Consider the following 19,353-nt stretch of genomic DNA (forward strand, 5'->3'; position numbering starts at 1 on the left):
AAAGAGGAAGCCACACAGGGAAATGCTGATTGTTTTGCAGATGCTGAGTCAATGTTTTCAGAGGATTCTCCACACACACTCTTAAGAATTGTACTCTTTTTCTAAAAATAGCACAAGAACTGCTAGGTCTGCATCCTAACGTCCACCTACCTGGGCATAAGCACTATGGAACTTTGTGGGACTTACTTCCGGAAATACATGCAGAGTACAGTCCCTAGCACTTGGCATATTCAGAGATAAAGTTCTGAAGGAGGTTCTGTTTAGTTGTCAGGGTTGATCATCGTTGAACAGGCCATCCTCTCGGGATTAGCTGGATTCGTTTATTAAAGACAGCTAAGACAGTGGTCACATTTCATGGGAGAAAATTCCAAAAGATAATTATATATTGTGTGAAGGGATACTTTCATTTGTCTTATCCCAACTCTACTGCCAAGTGGTGGACTTGTTCAGGATATGACTGAAAGGAAAATTAGAAGGGAGAGGAGCAAGATGAAAGTCTGAATACAACCAGATACAGCAAATTAAAGAAGTGGAAAGGGTGGAGAAATAAGACTGGTATTGCGAAGAAGGAGGAAGGGGGACGGGACTTCATACCAGACATAGAACTGAGGACAGTAGCTGCAGACTGATCTACACATTGAAACATGAGAAAACCAAAGCAAGATTTGTATACAAAAACTTATAGAATATGCAGAAATGGCAAAACTTACCAAAGAAATAAGATACAGTGGTACCTCGGGTTACATACCCTTCAGGTTACATACGCTTCAGGTTACAGACACCGCTAACCCAGAAATAGTGCTTCAGGTTAAGAACTTTGCTTCAGGATGAGAACAGAAATCGTGCTCCAGCGGCGCGGCGGCAGCAGGAGGTCCCATTAGCTAAAGTGGTTCTTCAGGTTGAGAACAGTTTCAGGTTAAGAACAGACCTCCGGTTTAAGTACTTAACCTGAGGTACCTCAAGATAAGAAATAAGAAATAAAGATAACCAACTTTTTATAAAAGAATGGAAATGGTTTATTGGATATTTACAGATAAATTGCAAACAGATAAAAAACATTAACACGGTTATAGTATAACCTGCAGTTTTATAAGAGTACAGTAGTACCTCAGATTAAGTACTTAATTCATTCTGGAGGTCCGTTCTTAACCTGAAACTGTTCTTAACCTGAAGCACCACTTTAGCTAATGGCGCCTCCCGCTGCTGCTGCGCCGCCGTTGCGCGATTTCTGTTCTCATCCTGAAGCAAAGTTCTTAACCCGAGGTACTATTTCTGGGTTAGCGGAGTCCGTAACCTGAAGTGTATGTAACCTGAAGTGTATGAAACCCGAAGTACCACTGTATATATTTACAGTAGATAATTAAATGAGCAAGTTAAATGAAATTGGATATGCAAAAGATATTGAAAAATAAACAAATTAAGGAACCGCAGAAAGAGGGGGAAGGAAGTCAAATTTTGAAATGTTAAATGGATTGTAAGACTAATGAAAATGTGTAAAAAGGCTAAAGACGCAGCAAAACAAGGAGGGCAGGACTACGGAAAAAGCCACCGTGCCACCCTGAAAATTCAGGGACAAATGTCCAAGAAAAGAGAGAAGCATTTGCCTCAAAGCTAGATAAATATAGCACCAGATGCACCCCCCCCCCGGGGAGAGCACCCCACAAGTAGGGGACCACCCCTGAAAAGCATCATTCTCATGTTGCCACCCTTCAAACCTCCCATGGAGTTGCCTCTTCCCCGAAAACTGGGTGGTACAGAGAGACGCCTTTTCCCCATCCCTCCCCGCTGGCAGACGATGCTTTAAAACTTCAGTGTTCAGCTTTCTGCTTACCTCCTAACCAAACTGCCCCTCCCTTGGCCTGCTGCCTCAAGGCTATTTAAGCTCAGGAGCTCATTAGTCTGAGGCGGTGGCACTCGCTCCCTCACCCCACCCATTTCTTGGCTATCTCCACTGAGGTGCAGCCTTCTGCTCTTGTAAGTGTGGGTTGGGACTTCTTAAAGGGGCAGTGGCAGGACAGGCCATTCTGCCCTGCAGAGTTGCTACGTAGGCGATTCCCTACATAACTTCACACACAACCTTTGGAGCACTGGGTGGTGCCGTTCAGTTTGGCTGTGGGCCACCCAGTTTTAGTCTCGCTGTGGGAGAAGATCACCGGTTAGCTTCAGGCAATTCACTCGGCTAGAAATCCCGAGCCCACAAATGGTGCAATGCGCTCACCGGCTGCGTTGCAATAGAGAGCATAAGCCTGTGAAGAGCACACACAGAATGAATGAATGAAATGAATGGGAAAGCCTTCTCAGGCAGAAGAGCTGAATAAGCACAGCAGGTGGCGGGGGTGGGGTCCAATTGGGCAATGCTCAGCTTTGCGTACCATCTCATAAGTCTGCCTTCTCATTCTGCTGGTTAACAAGGCAAAACTCTCAATGAAACATTGGATAAATAGAAAACTGAGCACCTATGTTTTGGAAAGGATATAGTGGTATGTATAGTGCAGCTTAACCTAGACAGCATCTTAAAAAGCAGAGACATCACCTTGCCAACAAAGGTCCGTATAGTTAAAGCTATGGTTTTCCCAGTAGTGATGTATGGAAGTGAAAGCTGGACCATAAAGAAGGCTGGTTGCCGAAGAATTGATGCTTTTAGAATTATGGTGCTGGAGGAGACTCTTGAGAGTCCCATGGACTGCAAGAAGATCAAACCTCTCCATTCTGAAGGAAATCAGCCCTGAGTGCTCACTGGAAGGACAGATCCTGAAGCTGAGACTCCAATACTTTGGCCACCTCGTGAGAAGAGAAGACTCCCTGGAAAAGACCCTGATGTTGGGAAAGATTGAGGGCACAAGGAGAAGGGGATGACAGAGGATGAGATGGTTGGACAGTGTTCTCGAAGCTACCAGCATGAGTTTGACCAAACTGCGGGAGGCAGTGGAAGACAGGAGTGCCTGGCGTGTTCTGGTCCATGGGGTCACGAAGAGTCGGACACGACTAAACAGCTAAACAACAACAACAAATAGTGCAGCTTCCTATTTTACAGCCAACTGTAAAATCAAACGCAGGATGTTTTTACATTGTCTCACTTTTTACTCTGATCTGGTAGAAAACGGTGAACCCTGGTTGCTGTGTAGTAAACACATTTTTTTGTACAGCTGCTTTTGATTAATAAGTTGAAATGTAAGGGAATATATTTTATGCATAGATGTGGGGCAAGGGAAAAGACCGTACCTGATTAAACCAGCAATGGGTTCTCTTGCTCAATGTGGTTGACCTTTGCCACCAAAAAAGGGATAATGCTTGACTTGCATCATCCATAAATGTAATTTCACATGGGCTTATCCAATTGCTCATATTATACAAGTTCATCCTAAGAAGCAACTTCAGGAAGACTAAGCCTTAAAGTGTTCCTTAAACCATTTTGTAATTCCTTCAAATCCACTCCTTCGTGCTGCGTTTCTATGGAGCCGCACCCTTTTAACAAAATACTTAGAGGGTTTGACTTGAGACACCCTTATCTGCACCGAGCATAGAGTACTCATTCATTTCAGAGATTAGTTTAAAGTGTTTAAAGTGGCATAGTTCAGCCTTCGAATCTATTTTCATTACCACGCCTTATGTTGCACCTTGACATTTCTGAAACCATGATGAAGCGTGCTAATGAGTAGGTGCAGAATCGGGTCCATAGAAACATAGTAATATGTGTGTGCAAGCAACCCCCTACCCCCAATTTTCATATTTCATGAAATTTATAAAAGTTTAAAGACGTTATCATTATTATCATTATTAACTGAATTTATATACCGCCCTATACCCAGGGGGGTCTCAGGGCAGTTCACAGAATAAAATCAAGATATAAAACCACAAAATACATAATAAAAACAACAACCCAATAGCGTGCGCCCCCACAAAAAAACATTTTTAAAGGGTATGGGGTGTTGATCAGGTCAACCAAAAGGCCTGCTTAAAAAGGAATGTTTTTGCCTGGCGCCTAAAGGTGTGTAATGAAGGCGCCATGCGAACTTCCCTGGGGAGAGCATTCCTCAGACAGAGAAGCCACTGCAGAGAAGGCCCCGTTCTCGTGTTGCCACCCTCCGGACCTCTCAAGGAGGAGGCACACGAAGGAGGGCCTCAGAAGATGATCTCAGGGTCCAGGTAGGTTCATACGGAATGAGGCAGTCCTTGAGGTATTTCGGTCCTGAGCCGTTTAAGGCTTTATAGGTCAAAACCAGCACTTTGAATTGGGCTCAGATACTAATCAGTTCGGACCAGGATCGGTGTAATATGCTCAAACCGTCTTGCTCCGGTGAGCAACCTGGCATGACAATGTGCAGCTATAACTGCATACACATTTCTTTGGAACTAAATGCCACTGCTTTCAGTGGTTCTTGCATCGTCTTTTCCCAAGTAAAATGAAGAAGACCGGGTTGCACATCTCTAATTCTTTTACTTGAAAAGATGATGAACAATTGGGCAATAGTCTACCAAGTTGTTCAGTAATAAAAATGAGTGTTAGGCTCTGCATGATGTCGCACCAGGACCAAGGAGATCCAAGGTCAAATCTCCACTCAGCTAAGCAGTTCACAGAGTGACCTTGAACCAGTCGCACACACGTGACCTTGTGAGGGTGATGTAAGGGAACTGCCATCGGAGCTGGAGGCAGAGAGAAGGGTCTAGAGGGATGCCGGAGAGGGTCCCAGCAGGGAGAGAGGCAGCCCATCCGCTGGGGAAGGAAATCAGCGTAACACCAGTGGAGAAGGGGGGCAGATGGGGGAATCGGAGAGGTGGCTCCAGGACTCCTCGCCGGAGACCAGCGGAGAGAGCACGGGGACTCCGCTGCCCACACCCTCCCTGCGCAGAAGACTTCCGCGCAGGGAGAGTAGGAGAAGACTGGGTGTCAAACAGCTCTTATGCTGGAAGAGGTTCAAGAAACGCCCACTGACGGATTCTGCCAGCGACTGAGGCAGCCACAAAACTTGAGGCTGTCCAGACAGAAAGGGTTCAACCAGGTAACCTAGCCAGGAGTGGCGGCAACTTACGCACGAGCAACCCCTAGGACCATTACAGGTAAGGACATACATACACATGGGGGGGGGGGACTGGTTGTCCAGTGTCCAGAATGCCTTCCCTTCTTACTGAATAACCACAGCTGATCCATACATATGTAGGATTACAAAGGAGACTTTCAGGGCAGATGGTCTCCCTTCCAAACAGGTTTTAACTCTCGTCACCTCTGACAAAAAGCTGCAGCCAAAATCAGCTCACCAAATTATGAGAGCAGCATAAATGGATTTGACTTTTCCAGCAATTTTTATACTGGGGCCTCCTCCTCCTTTATTATTTATTGCCCTTCCATCTGGCTTGGTTTCCCCAGCCACTGTGGGCAGTTCCCAACAGAATACAGTGGTACCTCGGGTTAAGTACTTAATTCGTTCCGGAGGTCCGTTCTTAACCTGAAACTGTTCTTAACCTGAGGTACCACTTTAGCTAATGAGGCCTCCCGCTGCCGCCGCGCCGTCGGAGCACGATTTCTGTTCTCATCCTGAAGCAAAGTTCTTAACCCGAGGTACTACTTCAGGGTTAGCAGAGTCTGTAACGTGAAGAGTCTGTAACCTGAGGTACCACTGTATTAAAAACATCAAACATAAAAAAACTTCCCTAAACAGGGCTGCCTTCAGTTGTCTTCCAAAAGTCAGATAGTTGTTTATTTGCTTGACATCTGGTGGGAGGGCTTCTACAGGGTGGGTGCCACTACCGAGAAGGCCCTCTGCCTGGTTCCCTGTAACCTCACTTCTCGCACTGAGGGACCCGCCAAAAGGCCCTCGGAGCTGGACCTCAGTGTCCAGGCTGAACGATGGGGGTGGAGCCGCTCCTTCAGGTATACTGGGCCAAGGCTGTTTTGGGCTTTAAAGGGCAGCACCAACACTTTGAATTGTGCTCAGAAATGTCCTGGGAGCCAATGTAGGTCTTTCAAGACCACTGTTATGTGCTTTCGGCAGCCACTCCCAGTCACCAGTCTAGCTGCCACAGTCTGGATTTATTTTAGTTTCCGGGTCACCTTCAAAGGCAGCCCCACGTAGAGCGCATTGCAGTAGTCCAAGTGGGTTCTTCAGACCCAGAGGCATGGCTAGCTGGCTTCAATGGGCTAGAGAAAGCTGACACCAGGTGCCAAAATCACAGAAGAGCAGAAAAGACTATTTATGTATGCGACCACAGCTGCACGGGTGTTATTGGCCCAGAGATGGAAAGAAGATAAAGTCCCTACCAGAGAAGAATGGCAGATTAAGTAGATGGACTATGCCGAAATGGCTAAAATGACTGGAAGAGTCAGAAATCAGGAAGACCAAAACGTTAATAAGGCAAGGGGAAAATTTATTGTAAATCATTGTTAACAGTTAAAATCGTTAGCAGGATTGGAAGATCACTTGTAGATTAAGGTTGAATTCTGGACATAATGGAAGAGGCAAATGATTTGGAGTATCATAAAAAATGCATAATTCATCATTAAAAAATTGATTAATAATAGGACTCACAAAAAGGAGGGTGGAAGTCCAGGAGATTCCTAGGAATCTTGTTTTTATTATTTATGTTTGATATATCTTTGTAAAAGTTTAAGTTGAAAAACCAAATAAATAAATTTAAATATATATAAATGAATGACTGAAGAGGGCTTGCTGTTTTGGTTGCTGTTGGGGTTGTGGTAATTTACAGTCCAGAACGATGACTTCCGAGACATTCAAACTACTTCAAATAACTGGCTGGACGACTGGACCAGAGTCATTTGTGGTAAATGAGATTGGCGTGACTGCTGTTGACTGTGCTTTATTCCCTGACATCTGACAAAAATTCCCCAAACTCTGTGGCTCAATACATTACAAAACCTGAGGCAGGATGAATCAGTGTGTCCTTTATTGGAACCTTGCTGTGCTTTTGCTTCATCCAGAAGCACCTCTCGACTGAACTTTCTGAACCTGTGTGGTATCTTGGTTTGCAGTAATTAGAAAAATTACAGCCTGATGCAGATGGTCGCCAGAGCGCCGCTGGCTTCAGCATGGCTTCCTCCCAAGTGGTGCTCATAAGATGATAGCCTAAGAAGGTGCGCTACTAAGCCTCTTCCAGGTTTTTTTCTGTTTTGGCTCTTGGTATCTCAGAGGGACGCGGGTGGCGCTGTGGGTAAAAGCCTCAGCACCTAGGGCTTGCCGATCGAAAGGTCGGCGGTTCGAATCCCCGCGGCGGGGTGTGCTCCTGTTGTTCGGTCCCAGCGCCTGCCAACCTAGCAGTTAGAAAGCACCCCCGGGGGCAAGTAGATAAATAGGGACCGCTTACTAATGGGAAGGTAAACGGTGTTCCGTGTGCGGCTCTGGCTCGCCAGATGCAGCTTGTCACGCTGGCCACGTGACCCGGAAGTGTCTCCGGACAGCGCTGGCCCCCGGCCTCTTGAGTGAGATGGGCGCACAACCCTAGAGTCTGTCAAGACTGGCCCATACGGGCAGGGGTACCTTTACCTTTACCTATCTCAGAGAAGCAGACCAACAGGGGACACTAGCCATTGTGCAATAGAACGAGAACAAAAATCAAACTTGGGATCCTAAAGCAATTTAATTATCCTTTGGGAATTGTCCACATTTCATTAAAAAAGCACCCCCACTGTTCACATGTTAGACTATTCATGCCTAAAATTTTGCCACACCAGTTGCAGCTGCGTTACATGAAGGCACTTTCCCGCCTTCCAAAACTGGGCTGCATGCTATGCCAATTTTGCCAGGACGCAATGCCACAGCTAGCTGGCTGCTCTGTCACCGTTTCATTTAACCATCTCACCTCTGCTCTGTAGTAAAATGGAAAAGGAAGAAGGGAAAAGCATGGTATATTTCACTAGAGGGCAAAGAGCGTCTCCTAAATTGGCAAGGCTTTCTCCTAGCTTATTTATAAAAAAAGGTAATTTCTCTCCCCCCCCCCCCCCGCATGCTACTAAATGAAATGCTACTAAATGGGATGCAAGTGGTGCTGTGCTCTAAACCAGGGGTGGCCAACTCTCAAGGGACTGTGATCTACTTTCAGAATAAAAAACTGGCAGTGATCTCAAAGGAAAGGAAGGAAAGCCCCGTTTTTTAGGGGCTCAGCACAAAGTTGTTGAGCTTTTTTTAGGGAGGGGAAGAGCCCCTTTTTTGGATTAAAAAAAAAGCTTTAGGGATATAGCTTTTTGGGGGACAAGGGACATAGGGGAAAAGATGGCTATGGATGAAAACAGCAGCACAAAGAAAGCTCAGTCTTGCCTTCCAAGATCAAACAACAATGGAGGGTGAGGCAAGGGGGCGGGGCAGGAGTCAGTTTTAGCGAAGCTAAGGAAAGGGACCCAGAGATCGACCGCGATCTACCAAAGCCTCGCGGGGATCTACCAGTAGATCGTGATTGACCTGTTGGACATCCCTGCTCTAAACCACTGAGGCTCTTGGGATTGCCGATTGGAAGGTTGGCGGTTTGAATCCCCACGACGGGGTGAGCTCCCATTGCTTGGTCCCTGCTCCTGCCAACCTAGCAGTTCAGAAGCACGTCAAAGTGCAAGTAGATAGATAGGTACCACTCTAGCGGGAAGGTAAACGACGTTTCCGTGCATGCCCCAGCAGTGGCTTAGTCATGCTGGCCACATGACCCGGAAGCTGTACGCCGGCTCCCTTGGCCAAAAAAGCGAGATGATCGCCGCAACCCCCGAGTTGTCCACGACTGGACCTAATGGTCAGGGGTCCCTTTACCTATAAAAATGGACTGGATAGCTCAGCTGGTTAGAGCGCGGTGCTGATAACGCCAAGGTTGCAGGTTTGATCCCGGTATGGGACAGCTGTTTAGGCTGGACTACTAGATTACTCTATGATTTTATGATATATGGATTATAAGTGTGGGTTGGCTGCCTTTGCTAGGCAGTCTTCCCTCCACTAAGGAGGAGACTGACCCACACTCTCCTGAGTATCTACACTGGCTGCGAATAGAGTGCAGACGTTCGTGTCTCCTTGCAGGTCGTGTGCACGAATTCTGAAACGAAGCGTGGCAGGTAGAGGTGCGGGCGCGCGGGGGGGGGGGTTGCCTGTGAGAGCCAGCCCACCATTGCGCCTCTGCAGAAAGTGCGACACAGTCAGGAAGTCTTTTGGAAATCAGAGCCTCTGCAGCAGCCAAAAAAACAGAAGGCGAGAGAGAGAAAGAGGCAGCTCGCGCGCCCTCCCGGGTCCAGATTCCAAAGAGGCGCTCGCCTGGGATTGGCTGGGTCGCTCGCTCTCCAGGGCGGGGATTTGCTAATCTCAGGCGGCGGAGTGTGTGCAACACTGTCGTGGCCCGAGAGGTCCCTTGGAACCGCCGCCAGGAAACCTAACTCTGCGCTCTCTAGGTGTGCGCTCGTGTCCGTTTTGCGCGCACCTTTCCCTGGCCGCGCTGAGCTCTGGAGCAGCCGGATTCGTTGGGGAAAGAGAGCAGCGACGTGCTCCCCCCCCCCCAATTCCTAAGTCCGCCGATTGAGATCCCCCTGGTGGATTTAGTAGGGAGGAGATCGGCTCCGGTGCGAGCAGGAGCCATGTGGCACGGCCGGGGTTCCTCGCGAAGGCTTTGAGACAAAAGGCTCCTCGTGGCGCGCGTCTGGATGCGTGTGCTGGTGGCCCCTGGGCCGGAGGGCAGCGCCGGGAGGCCGAGGGATGGCAGCGCGGGGAGGAAGGGCGTGACGCCGAGCCGCAGCTCCGCCGCCCCGCCGGGAACGGCCATCGGCCCCTTGGCGGCACGTGGTAGCCCGCTGAAGCGGCCTCTCTCCCGGCCGGGCGCCCTCGAGTTGCCGCAGCGATGGAGAACTTCTTTCCCGAGGTGAGCGCACGGCTCCTGCGGGGCTGATCCTGTTGCGCGCGTTCCTACGTGAGAAGCGAGCCTCGCCGCCAGGGATGACTTCCTAGTAAAGGCTGTGATCCCCTCCGCGTTTACCTGGGGGGGGGGGGGTTGCGATTTACGTCCGAGGAAACCCAACTGTAAATGTGTAATTCGGTTCTTCTGCGGGGTTTGGAGAGGTGAAGGAAACGGCACGTTGTTGGGGGGACGGGAGAAAGAGCGGCTTTGGCGGCTTGTTGTTGCTAATCCCGAATTAAAAAAAAAATCAGGTGTGCGATCCGAGTCAAGCGCTTGGGACGGAAAGACGCTTAACTTCCGCCTTGAAAGTAACAGGAATAATAAAGCACCTTGTTGCGGATCCATAGAAAGCCATTGCCCGATAGCAAATGTAGTTTAATGGTGAAATTTGGATATAATGGAGATGTAAAAGATTTGGGTTATTATAAAAGATGCAGGAGGAAATGACTAATAATAGGACCCACAAAGAGGAGGAGGGAAGTCCAGGAGATTCTTTGGAATGTTGTTTTTATGATGGATATGTGATTCTAAAACTTTAATTTGAAAAACCAAATAAATAAATGTTTTTAAAAAGAGAAAGTGATCGCCTGGGTTGCACCCGGCATTAACCCCGTCGACTTCAAAGGGGTTTACTTTCAAGTAAGAATGCAGAAGATTCCAGCCTTATAAGTGTTTAAACCTTGTGTTGGAGCGTGCCCCCGGGTGAGATGTGTTTCATTTTTCCGAGTGCGCCCCAAAGAGGCAAAGTTGGAAGAATTTCTTCCTTGAACCTTCTCGTCTCCCCAAAAACACCTCCATAGGTAAATCCTATAGATGCAATGCGCAAACGACAGAAAACAGTGGCGAAGGGATCCTTGCCGCTGTTAGGATGTTTGATTGCAGAGCGAGGAGTGAGTGGTCGTTTCCCTTTGAAGCCAGGATGCAATCCTGGAGCGGAGGTGAGCTGCTTCCTTTTGTGCGCTTTTTCGCCTTGCGCTCGCTCCCCCTCTCTCGCCTTTGTGCATTTAGGTCAGTAAACCGGGAGGGCATTTTTTTTATTTTTTGGCTTGGCCCACGGAGCGCATCTGCGAGCTAAGCAGGGCAGAAAGTCCGCTGCAAGTTTGTTTTGCAACAAGGACATGTGGTTCTTGTAGAGAGAGATCTGGAATTTCCTTTTGGAAAAACTCGGCCAGGGCTTCCAGGGAGAGGGGATTGAGACAGGCCACTCACTGTAGGGGTTTCAGGAGGGCTGCCATGGCAGCACAGCCGTAGGGGAGAGATGGAGGGTTTATTTCATTTTGGTCCATTTCCTCTTTTGTCTTCTGTCCACTTCCTAATGTTGTCCAGATGTCGCCCCCTTTTCTCTTGCAGCTTAAAAGTAATCGCAAACAATGCTGGAAGAATCTGCTAAGATCACATAATGTTCATTGCTGTTCAAATGTTAAGATATTTTCAAAGTGTGTGGTTTGGCATAGGGGGGCTTTGCGGAGCTTCCATTAGAGCAGGGGTCAGCAAACTTTTTCAGCAGGGGGCCGGTCCACTGTCCCTCAGACCTTGTAGGGGGCCGGACTATATTTTTTGGGGGGGAATGAATGAATTCCTATGCCCCACAGATAACCCAGAGATGCATTTTAAATAAAAGCACACATTCTACTCATGTAAAAACACGCTGATTCCTGGACCGTCCGCGGGCTGGACTTAGAAGGCTATTGGGCCGGATCTGGCCCCCGGGCCTTAGTTTGCCTACCCATGCCTACCCATGCATTGTCTCATGGATATTTTGCCAAGATTGTTTGGGTCATGACAATAAAGTAAAATAACCTTGATTGGTAAAATGGTTTGATCAATCACTTGCTAAAGGTCCCACTGAAACAAACTTTAGGTGGATTTTCTGTGCAAGAGAGCTCTTTCGGTACTTGGTTTTCATATGAGCTATGGCAAAGATTTCTTCTTGCTTAACTCTTCCATTAAAATCAACGTTTACCTTTGCCCGGATTGTTCCTTGACGTCAACTTTCCCATAAAATAGCATGGTGTTTAAAGTAAAGTTTGGTGCCCTGTTTGTGTCTACACCTGACTTTTGTATTTGGGAATGTAGTAGAACTCTTAGCAGAGTGATCTTGTGAAAGTGGTTATAGTTGCGGCTGCAAATTTGCCTAATTTCTAAAGCAAACAAAGTCATCTGTCCCTGAAGTGAGGGGCTGTAGTATGATCATTACTCTTCCAGGGTGTAACTACTGTATATGTGGAAAGTTAGCAGTCAGTTTGCCTGAATACAGGTGAGTCTGTAGCTTCTTGTTTTTAGTTGTCTGGCTGAGCCTTGCAGACAGGATAGTCTCGAGCAATACCATTGCAAGCACTGAAATGTTGTTCAGTGTAGCATGTGACTTTTTTTTGCATATTTCAAGCTTCCTTTTCACTTTTGTGGTTTTCGATGAGTAAGACCAAGGGCAGCTACAATCATATTGCAAGTGGGATTTCGACCTGTGCGTGTGATCAAGATGGGGAGAGAAAGTAAATTAATTTATTATCAGAAAAGGCACACATTTCTCTGATGACCTTTGTTACCCTTGGAATTAAAATCTTTCTTTGCAAATACATAAACTTAGAGGAGGTTCTCCCCGTTCCACCAAAAGAGAGACTGTGAACAGGTATGTGCTAGACATTAAGGGGTTAAGATTGAGTGTGCAGGGGGTGGGGTTAAGCTAATAGTATTTTAAAAAATATAAAGGACTGCCAACAAAAAGAGGAAGGAAGGCAGCCAAAATTTGAGGAAAAGGAAGAAAAGTAACTTTGAATTATTTCTTATAAATATTATTATTTACCTGCCTTGCACCCTAAGGTCCCAGAGTAGATATAAATGTAAACATTAAAGTGAATTTGTTAATATTAAGAGATGTTTTGAAATTTAAGGTGTTCATGGAATCCCTTTTGGAGGTTTTTAGAAGGAGTTGGAAAGGCACCAAGAGGAGGTTTGGAAAGAGTTTGATATTGGATAATCCTGTCTTTAGACAGGTGTTGATGCAGCCCATCTGTTCAACAGTGGGTCTTTTGGAAGCGATTGCTTTCCATTTTCTATTTTAAAACATTTTAATGCGACACATTAATTTACAAAAACCCTGAGCAATTTAGAGTAGGCCATAAAATAAATAAATACATTAATGTTCAGCCAGGAATATATGTTTCATGATGAGCCATGCTCTTTTGTTTGCCTAAATCCTGAACTGAATTGCATATTCAGAAATATAATGTTTTACAGCCTGCCAGGGATTTATCTGACTTTAGATTGCAAGATAAAGGTCTTGTGTCTTTAAAAGTTTGCCTTCACTTAAAACTCTGTGGAAAGTTAACAAATCAAGGAAAAGGCTAGACTAGAACCCGTTCCCATGAGATGCTAGCTTTCCATGTACAAAGAGGCTCTTTTCGGGATCATCCAAACATATGACAGACTGGAGTCTTGCACCTTACGATATTTCTGAAAATTTAATTTGGTCGTTTGCTTGGAAATACGAAGGTTGTACGTGCCCTCCTTTTTCACCTTTCAGTTGTTCTGGAAAAGCTGAAATCTTATGTTGAATTTCCTGACCCTGAAAATATTTGAGCAAGCAGTTCTGTGTGAGTAACTGGGCTGGTATAAAGATAAGGACGGCTGTGTTCGTGTGACATTGGATTCGTCACATGGTGGCCTGGGGAGGTCCCTTGTGAGTCCTGTCACCGACTGAATGTATGTATAACCTTGAATGAGCTTCACAACCCCATAGTCGCCTTTGACTGGACTTAACTGTCCAGGGGTCCTTTACCTTTTTTTTTTACCTAATGCCAAAGTTGCAAGTTCGATCTCTGTACAGAACAGCTACATATTCCTGCAGTTGCAGGGAGCCTGATTATATGATCGTCAGGGTCTCTTCCTTCTGTGATTCTAAGACAATGCTAAAGTCTGCATGTCTGAATTGCTTGTCTTGTCACTAGATTCAAAAGCATGCAAAGGAACTGGCAATAGTTTTTCCAAGCCCGCAGCAGGCTGTCACCCACATGGCACAAGTTTCCTGCATTTGCGATTCCCTTAACATGTGAATTTGCCGGGAGACTGTAAGTCTTGTATGCTGTCAGCTCAGCCAGTACAGTGGTACCTCGGATTAAGAACTTAATTCATTCCGGAGGTCCGTTCTTAACCTGAAACTGTTCTTAACCTGAAGCACCACTTTAGCTAATGGGGCCTCCTGCTGCCACAGATGGTCAAAATGACATCATGCGCATGCGCAGAAGCGGCGAATTGCGACCCGGGTGTGACTCCACTCACATTTTCTTCCTGGCCCAAATCACCCCTGCCATGTGGGCCCCAGAAAAGTGTGACTCTCAGGTTGAAAAAGGTTCGCTATCCCAGCTCATCTTGCTTTTAGGCCGAGGGAGCCGGTGTATGTCCGCAGACAGCTTTCCAGGTCATGTGACCAGCATGACTAAACCACTTCTGGCGCAGCGGGACACCGTGATGGAAACTAGAGCTCACAGAAACGCCATTTACCTTTCCTGCCGCAGCGGTACCTATTTATCTACTTGCACTGGTGTGCTTTCGAACTGCTAGGTGGGCAGGAGCTGGGACAGAGCAACGGGAGCTTGCCCTGCCCCGTGGATTCGAACTGCCGACCTTCTGATCAGCAAGCCCAAGAGGCTCAGTGGTTTAGACCACAGCACCACCTGCGTCATTATCAGCACCACGTTGTAATCAACTGAGCTATCCATGCCGGTGACAGATCTGTGGGGACTTACCTATTTTCCACCAAAGAAATAGTTCATGGGTAGGCAAACTAAGACCCGGGGGCTGGATCCGGTCCAATCACCTTCTAAATTTGGCCTGTGGATGGTCTGGGAATCAGTGTGTTTTTACATGAGTAGAATGTCCTTTTATTTAAAATGCATCTCTGGGTTATTTGTGGGGCATAGGAATTTGTTCACCCCCCCAATATAGTCTGGCCCCCCACAAGGTCTGAGGGACAGTGGACCGGCCCCTGCTGAAGACGTTTGCTGACCCGATAATAGTTTAACACCCACCCACCTCCAGGTGTCTGCATATCCAAGCGTCTTACATTGTGTGGACACCTACCGTATTTTTTGCACCATAACACTCACTTTTTTCCTCCTAGAAAGTAAGGGGAAATGTCTGTGTGTGTTATGGAGCGAATGCCTACGGGTGGAGGGGGGGATCTGCTGCAGTTGTGAGCAGAGGACCCATAGTTCCCCTTCCTTCCCTCCTCCATGGCTCGCTTTGAAACAGCAAAGCGGGAGAAGAGCCGCTGAGTGGGGAGGAGAGAGGGACAGAGAGCCTGCTTGCTTTAAAGGAGCAAAGCGGGAGAGGAGAGGAGCTGCTTACACGAGTGTAAGCGGCTCCTGTCCAGTTGGCTCCTTTAAAGCAAGCAGGTTCTCTGTCCCTCTTTCCTCCCCACTCAGCTCGCTAAATAGCATTATTAGCAGCATCCTTCTCCACACACCCCACGCGTGTTCCTTGTCCCTTGAGTGCTTTTCCTTCCCTCCCCACTTAAAACGTGGTTACAAAGCATGGATCCACATGCATCTTCAGGATTTTTGCACTGCATCAGATCACATAGCATGTCCATGGCTACATCTTGCACCAAAAAAATCATGCACCCACTGTTGCCTGGGGTCGCAGTGGTGCAAAAACGTGGTTACAAAGCATGGATCCACATGGATCCTCAGGATTTTTGCATTGGGCTACTCCAAACTCACTGTCAGATCACATGTCTGTGGCCACAGCGTGAACCACAAAAATCATACATCCACTGTTTCGTTTAGAATATTTTTTTTCTTGTTTTCCTCCTCTAAAAACTACGTGCGTGTTATGGTCTGGTGCATGTTATAGAGCGAAAAATACTGCAGTTAAATTCTGAGTAGCCTCCAAAATAATTTTGCCATCTAGTATTGCAAGGGGAAGAAATGGAAGAGGAGGCAAGAGCTGCACTGGTGCCTGGCCTCTTGCATTCTTAAATGCTGGATCATGTTTTCTCTCTGGTTTTTAGTCACAAGAACGACCTTTTTCCTCCAGAAGGAAGGTCTTCGTGTTTATAGTGCTCTTGCCACTCCCATAAGCAAAACAGTTGCTGTGTGTCCGAGAACGGTAATTAGTGAAACGACAATTAGGTACTCTGTGGAACTTTGTGAGCCTTTGCCTTGTGCATTTCAAAAATAAATCTAAAAGCTGTCTCAAGGGAGCAGGAAAAATGGTGCTTTTTTCCAAAATGCTATGATAGGAAGTATTTACGTTTTATTTATTGAATTTACAAACTGCCCTTCACCTGAGGATCGCAAGGCGGTTGACAGTATAAAAACAGAAAAATACATAATAGCAAACAAAACAAGATTGGTGTTTTTTAAATGTTCAAAGTGTTTCACATTAAGCTGTACACAGTACACAAAGCACAATCCAGCCAAAGATTGCCATTGAATGCATTTGTGTACATACTTAACTGAAGGTTATTCCAATTCAACCCAATGGTATTTACCAGATTGTACCTCTGTGTGTAAGATTGTGTTGTTAAACACCAACTTAACCCTCCGACTGTAATCAAGGGATCTCTTTGGCCGGATGAGGAATCAGAGTTCGAAATTAGCCGGGTGCCATTTTGCACCTGGCTTTCAATTCGTGGTGACCAAGTGAAGATGCCTGGGTGTCAGGATAGCTCCTGACATCTCCACTATCAGGAGCTGCATGCCTGGAGATTCTGGGATCGGGACTGTTTTCATACACTAATACACTGCTTCTTGGGAGGAAAGCAATGGCAAACATAGACAGCATTTTAAAAAGTAGAGACATCACCTTGCCAACAAAGGTCCGTATAGTAAAAGCTATGGTTTTCCCAGTAGTGATTTATGGAAGTGAGAGCTGGACCATAAAGAAGGCTGATCGCTGAAGAATTGACGCTTTTGAATTATGGTGCTGGAGGAGACTCTTGAGAGTCCCATGGACTGCAAGAAGATCAAACGCATCCATTCTTAAGGAAATCAGCCCTGAGTGCTCACTGGAAGGACAGATTGTGAAGCTGAGGCTCCAATACTTTGGCCACCTCATGAGAAGAGAAGACTCACTGGAAAAGACCCTGATGTTGGGAAAGATGGAGGGCACAAGGAGAAGGGGACGACAGAGGAAGAGATGGTTGGATAGTGTTCTCGAAGCTACAAACATGAATCTGACCAAACTGCGGGTGGCAGTGGAAGACAGGAGTGCCTGGCGTGCTCTGGTCCATGGGGTCACGAAGAGTCGGACACAACTGAACGACTAAACAACAACAACAACAACCCCACCCTGTGAAATTCTATCAGTTATATTTTATCCGCACAATCGGAATGAATTTCTGGAATGAAAATGCTTTTTTGTGCAGCCTGAATGAGCAGGAACAGTCAAGATTAAGAAAAAAAGACGTCAGAATAGGCTAATATAATAGAGTGGTACCTCGGGTTACAAACACCTCAGGTTACAAACACTTTGGGTTACAGACTCCGCTAACCCAGAAGTAGTACCTCGGGTTAAGAACTTTACCTCAGGATGAGAAGAGAAATTGCGCAGCAGCAGCAGGAGGCCCCATTAGCTAAAGTGGTACCTCAGGTTAAGAACGGTTTCAGGTTAAGAACGGACCTCTGGAACGAATTAAGTTCGTAACCAGAGGTACCGCTGTTATGTGGACTGTCCCTGGATCAAGTGACTTTCTTAAGTTCTCAGAGCTCAAGGTTGTCCTCCGAACTTGCCGGATGTTTAACTGAGAACCAGTCACAGTTAGTCCATCTTTTGAAAAATAAGACTTTAGAGCTGTCTTGATAAAAAATGGGAACTGTTGTGTATTGAGTCAAAGGATTTTATATCTGTATTATTATTGTCTATATTTGCATTAGGGTAAAGTAACTGCCTTTTGGTTTCAGGGGGTACAGCTACTATTGGTTCATTTAAACTGCTGTAATTGGATCCTCTGTCTTATTGGTTTCCTCCAAAAGGCAGGACTGTGATTGCCTGATATTGTTCCCTCCAAAATGTATCCTTTCTAGCTAGTCCCCTGTCCCTATAAATGTAGCTTTCCCCTCCTCAGTCTTCAGTCTTGTTTGCTGTAATAAAGAAGTGTTACTAGAGAACTGTCTCCAGCAGATTATGTCAAGAGAGCTGAAATCACAAACCCCACGTCACAACAACTGGCGACGAGGATGGGATCCGGAATGCTGAGGAGCGGTTAAACGCAGCCCTGCCTCAGAGTCCGGATTGCAGCTAAGAACAAGACTCACTGGCCAGCTGAGAAGACGACCCTGCCACAGGACAATGGAGAGTCCAAGGGTATTGGAGCCCTTCCAGCCATCAGAGCCCCACACGTGGGAAGACTACGTCGAACGCTTCGAGTTCTTCGCAGTGGCTCAAGGGATCACCGATGCCAGCAAAAGAAGGGCCACATTCCTGAGCTACTGTGGGCCTGAGACCTTCAAGCTGGCCAAGGCATTGCTTGCTCCAGCGAAGCTAAGTGAGACATCTCTCAAAGATATTCTTGCCATTTTTTGATGACGTTTTGATTGCTGGAAAAGACCCACAGGAACTGGTTGCGCGTGTCCGTGCAGTGTTGCTCAAGTTCAAGGAGGTGGGGTTGCAACTGAAAAAGGAAAAATGCAGTTTTGGGGTGCCAGCTGTGGATTTCTTGGGGTTTAAAATTGATGCATCAGGCATCCACCCCACAGATGCTAAGATTAAGGCCATCATCGAGGCACCACGACCACAGAACAAGACGGAGTTGCAGTCATTCCTGGGACTTATTAACTTTTATCATTCGTTCTTACCCCATAAAGCTTCGGTAGCTGAACCATTACATAGACTGTTGCAGAAAAAGAATGTGTGGCGATGGGGGCAGGGGCAGCAGAAGGCTTTTGACTCCTTGCGAAGAATGCTGAGTAGCGGGAGCGTCCTTGCTCATTATGATGAGTCAAAGCCGCTGGTCCTGGCATGTGATGCCTCTCAATACGGCCTGGGGGCGGTGCTGAGTCATAGGGAACTGGATGGGTCGGAAAAGCCCATCTCTTTCTATTCCCGTACGTTGTCGCCCACGGAGCGCAACTATGCTCAAATTGACAAAGAGGCGCTTGCAATTGTGGCAGGAATCAAAAAGTTCCATGATTATGTGTACGGTCGCCATTTCTCCATTGAAACGGACCACAAACCACTGTTAGGGTTGTTCAACCCGAACAAACAAACGCCACAAATTCTCTCCCCCAGAATGTTGCGTTGGTCTATATTCCTGAACGGGTTCCAGTACACCTTGACCCATGTGCCGGGGAAACGGTTGTGCCACGCTGATGCGCTGAGTCGATTGCCCCTTCCTGGCGGGAGCAATGAGGATCCCGCTCCAGCGGAGCACATAATGATGCTGGAAACACTTCCGGGGGCTCCTGTAACGGCTACTGATATAGCTGAGAAAACGAGGAAAGATGCTGTTCTCTCCCGTGTGCTCACTTGGGTGGGGAGGGG

At 46.8% G+C, this 19,353-nt stretch overlaps 1 protein-coding gene across 1 annotated transcript in view; it reads left to right on the forward strand.

The window, feature by feature from the left end:
* Positions 1-9,298: 9,298 nt before the first annotated feature.
* Positions 9,299-19,353, forward strand: part of MYO10 (myosin X) — a 198,168-nt gene continuing 188,113 nt past the window's right edge. Inside the window, exon 1 of the mRNA XM_083449257.1 lies at positions 9,299-9,834. Coding sequence (XP_083305383.1) covers positions 9,814-9,834 — 21 coding nt within the window. The 5' untranslated portion in view covers positions 9,299-9,813. The remainder of the gene's footprint in view (positions 9,835-19,353) is intronic.

Source organism: Podarcis tiliguerta, assembly GCF_965153285.1.
Source record: "Podarcis tiliguerta genome assembly, chromosome: 7".
NCBI classification, from domain to species: domain Eukaryota; kingdom Metazoa; phylum Chordata; class Lepidosauria; order Squamata; family Lacertidae; genus Podarcis; species Podarcis tiliguerta.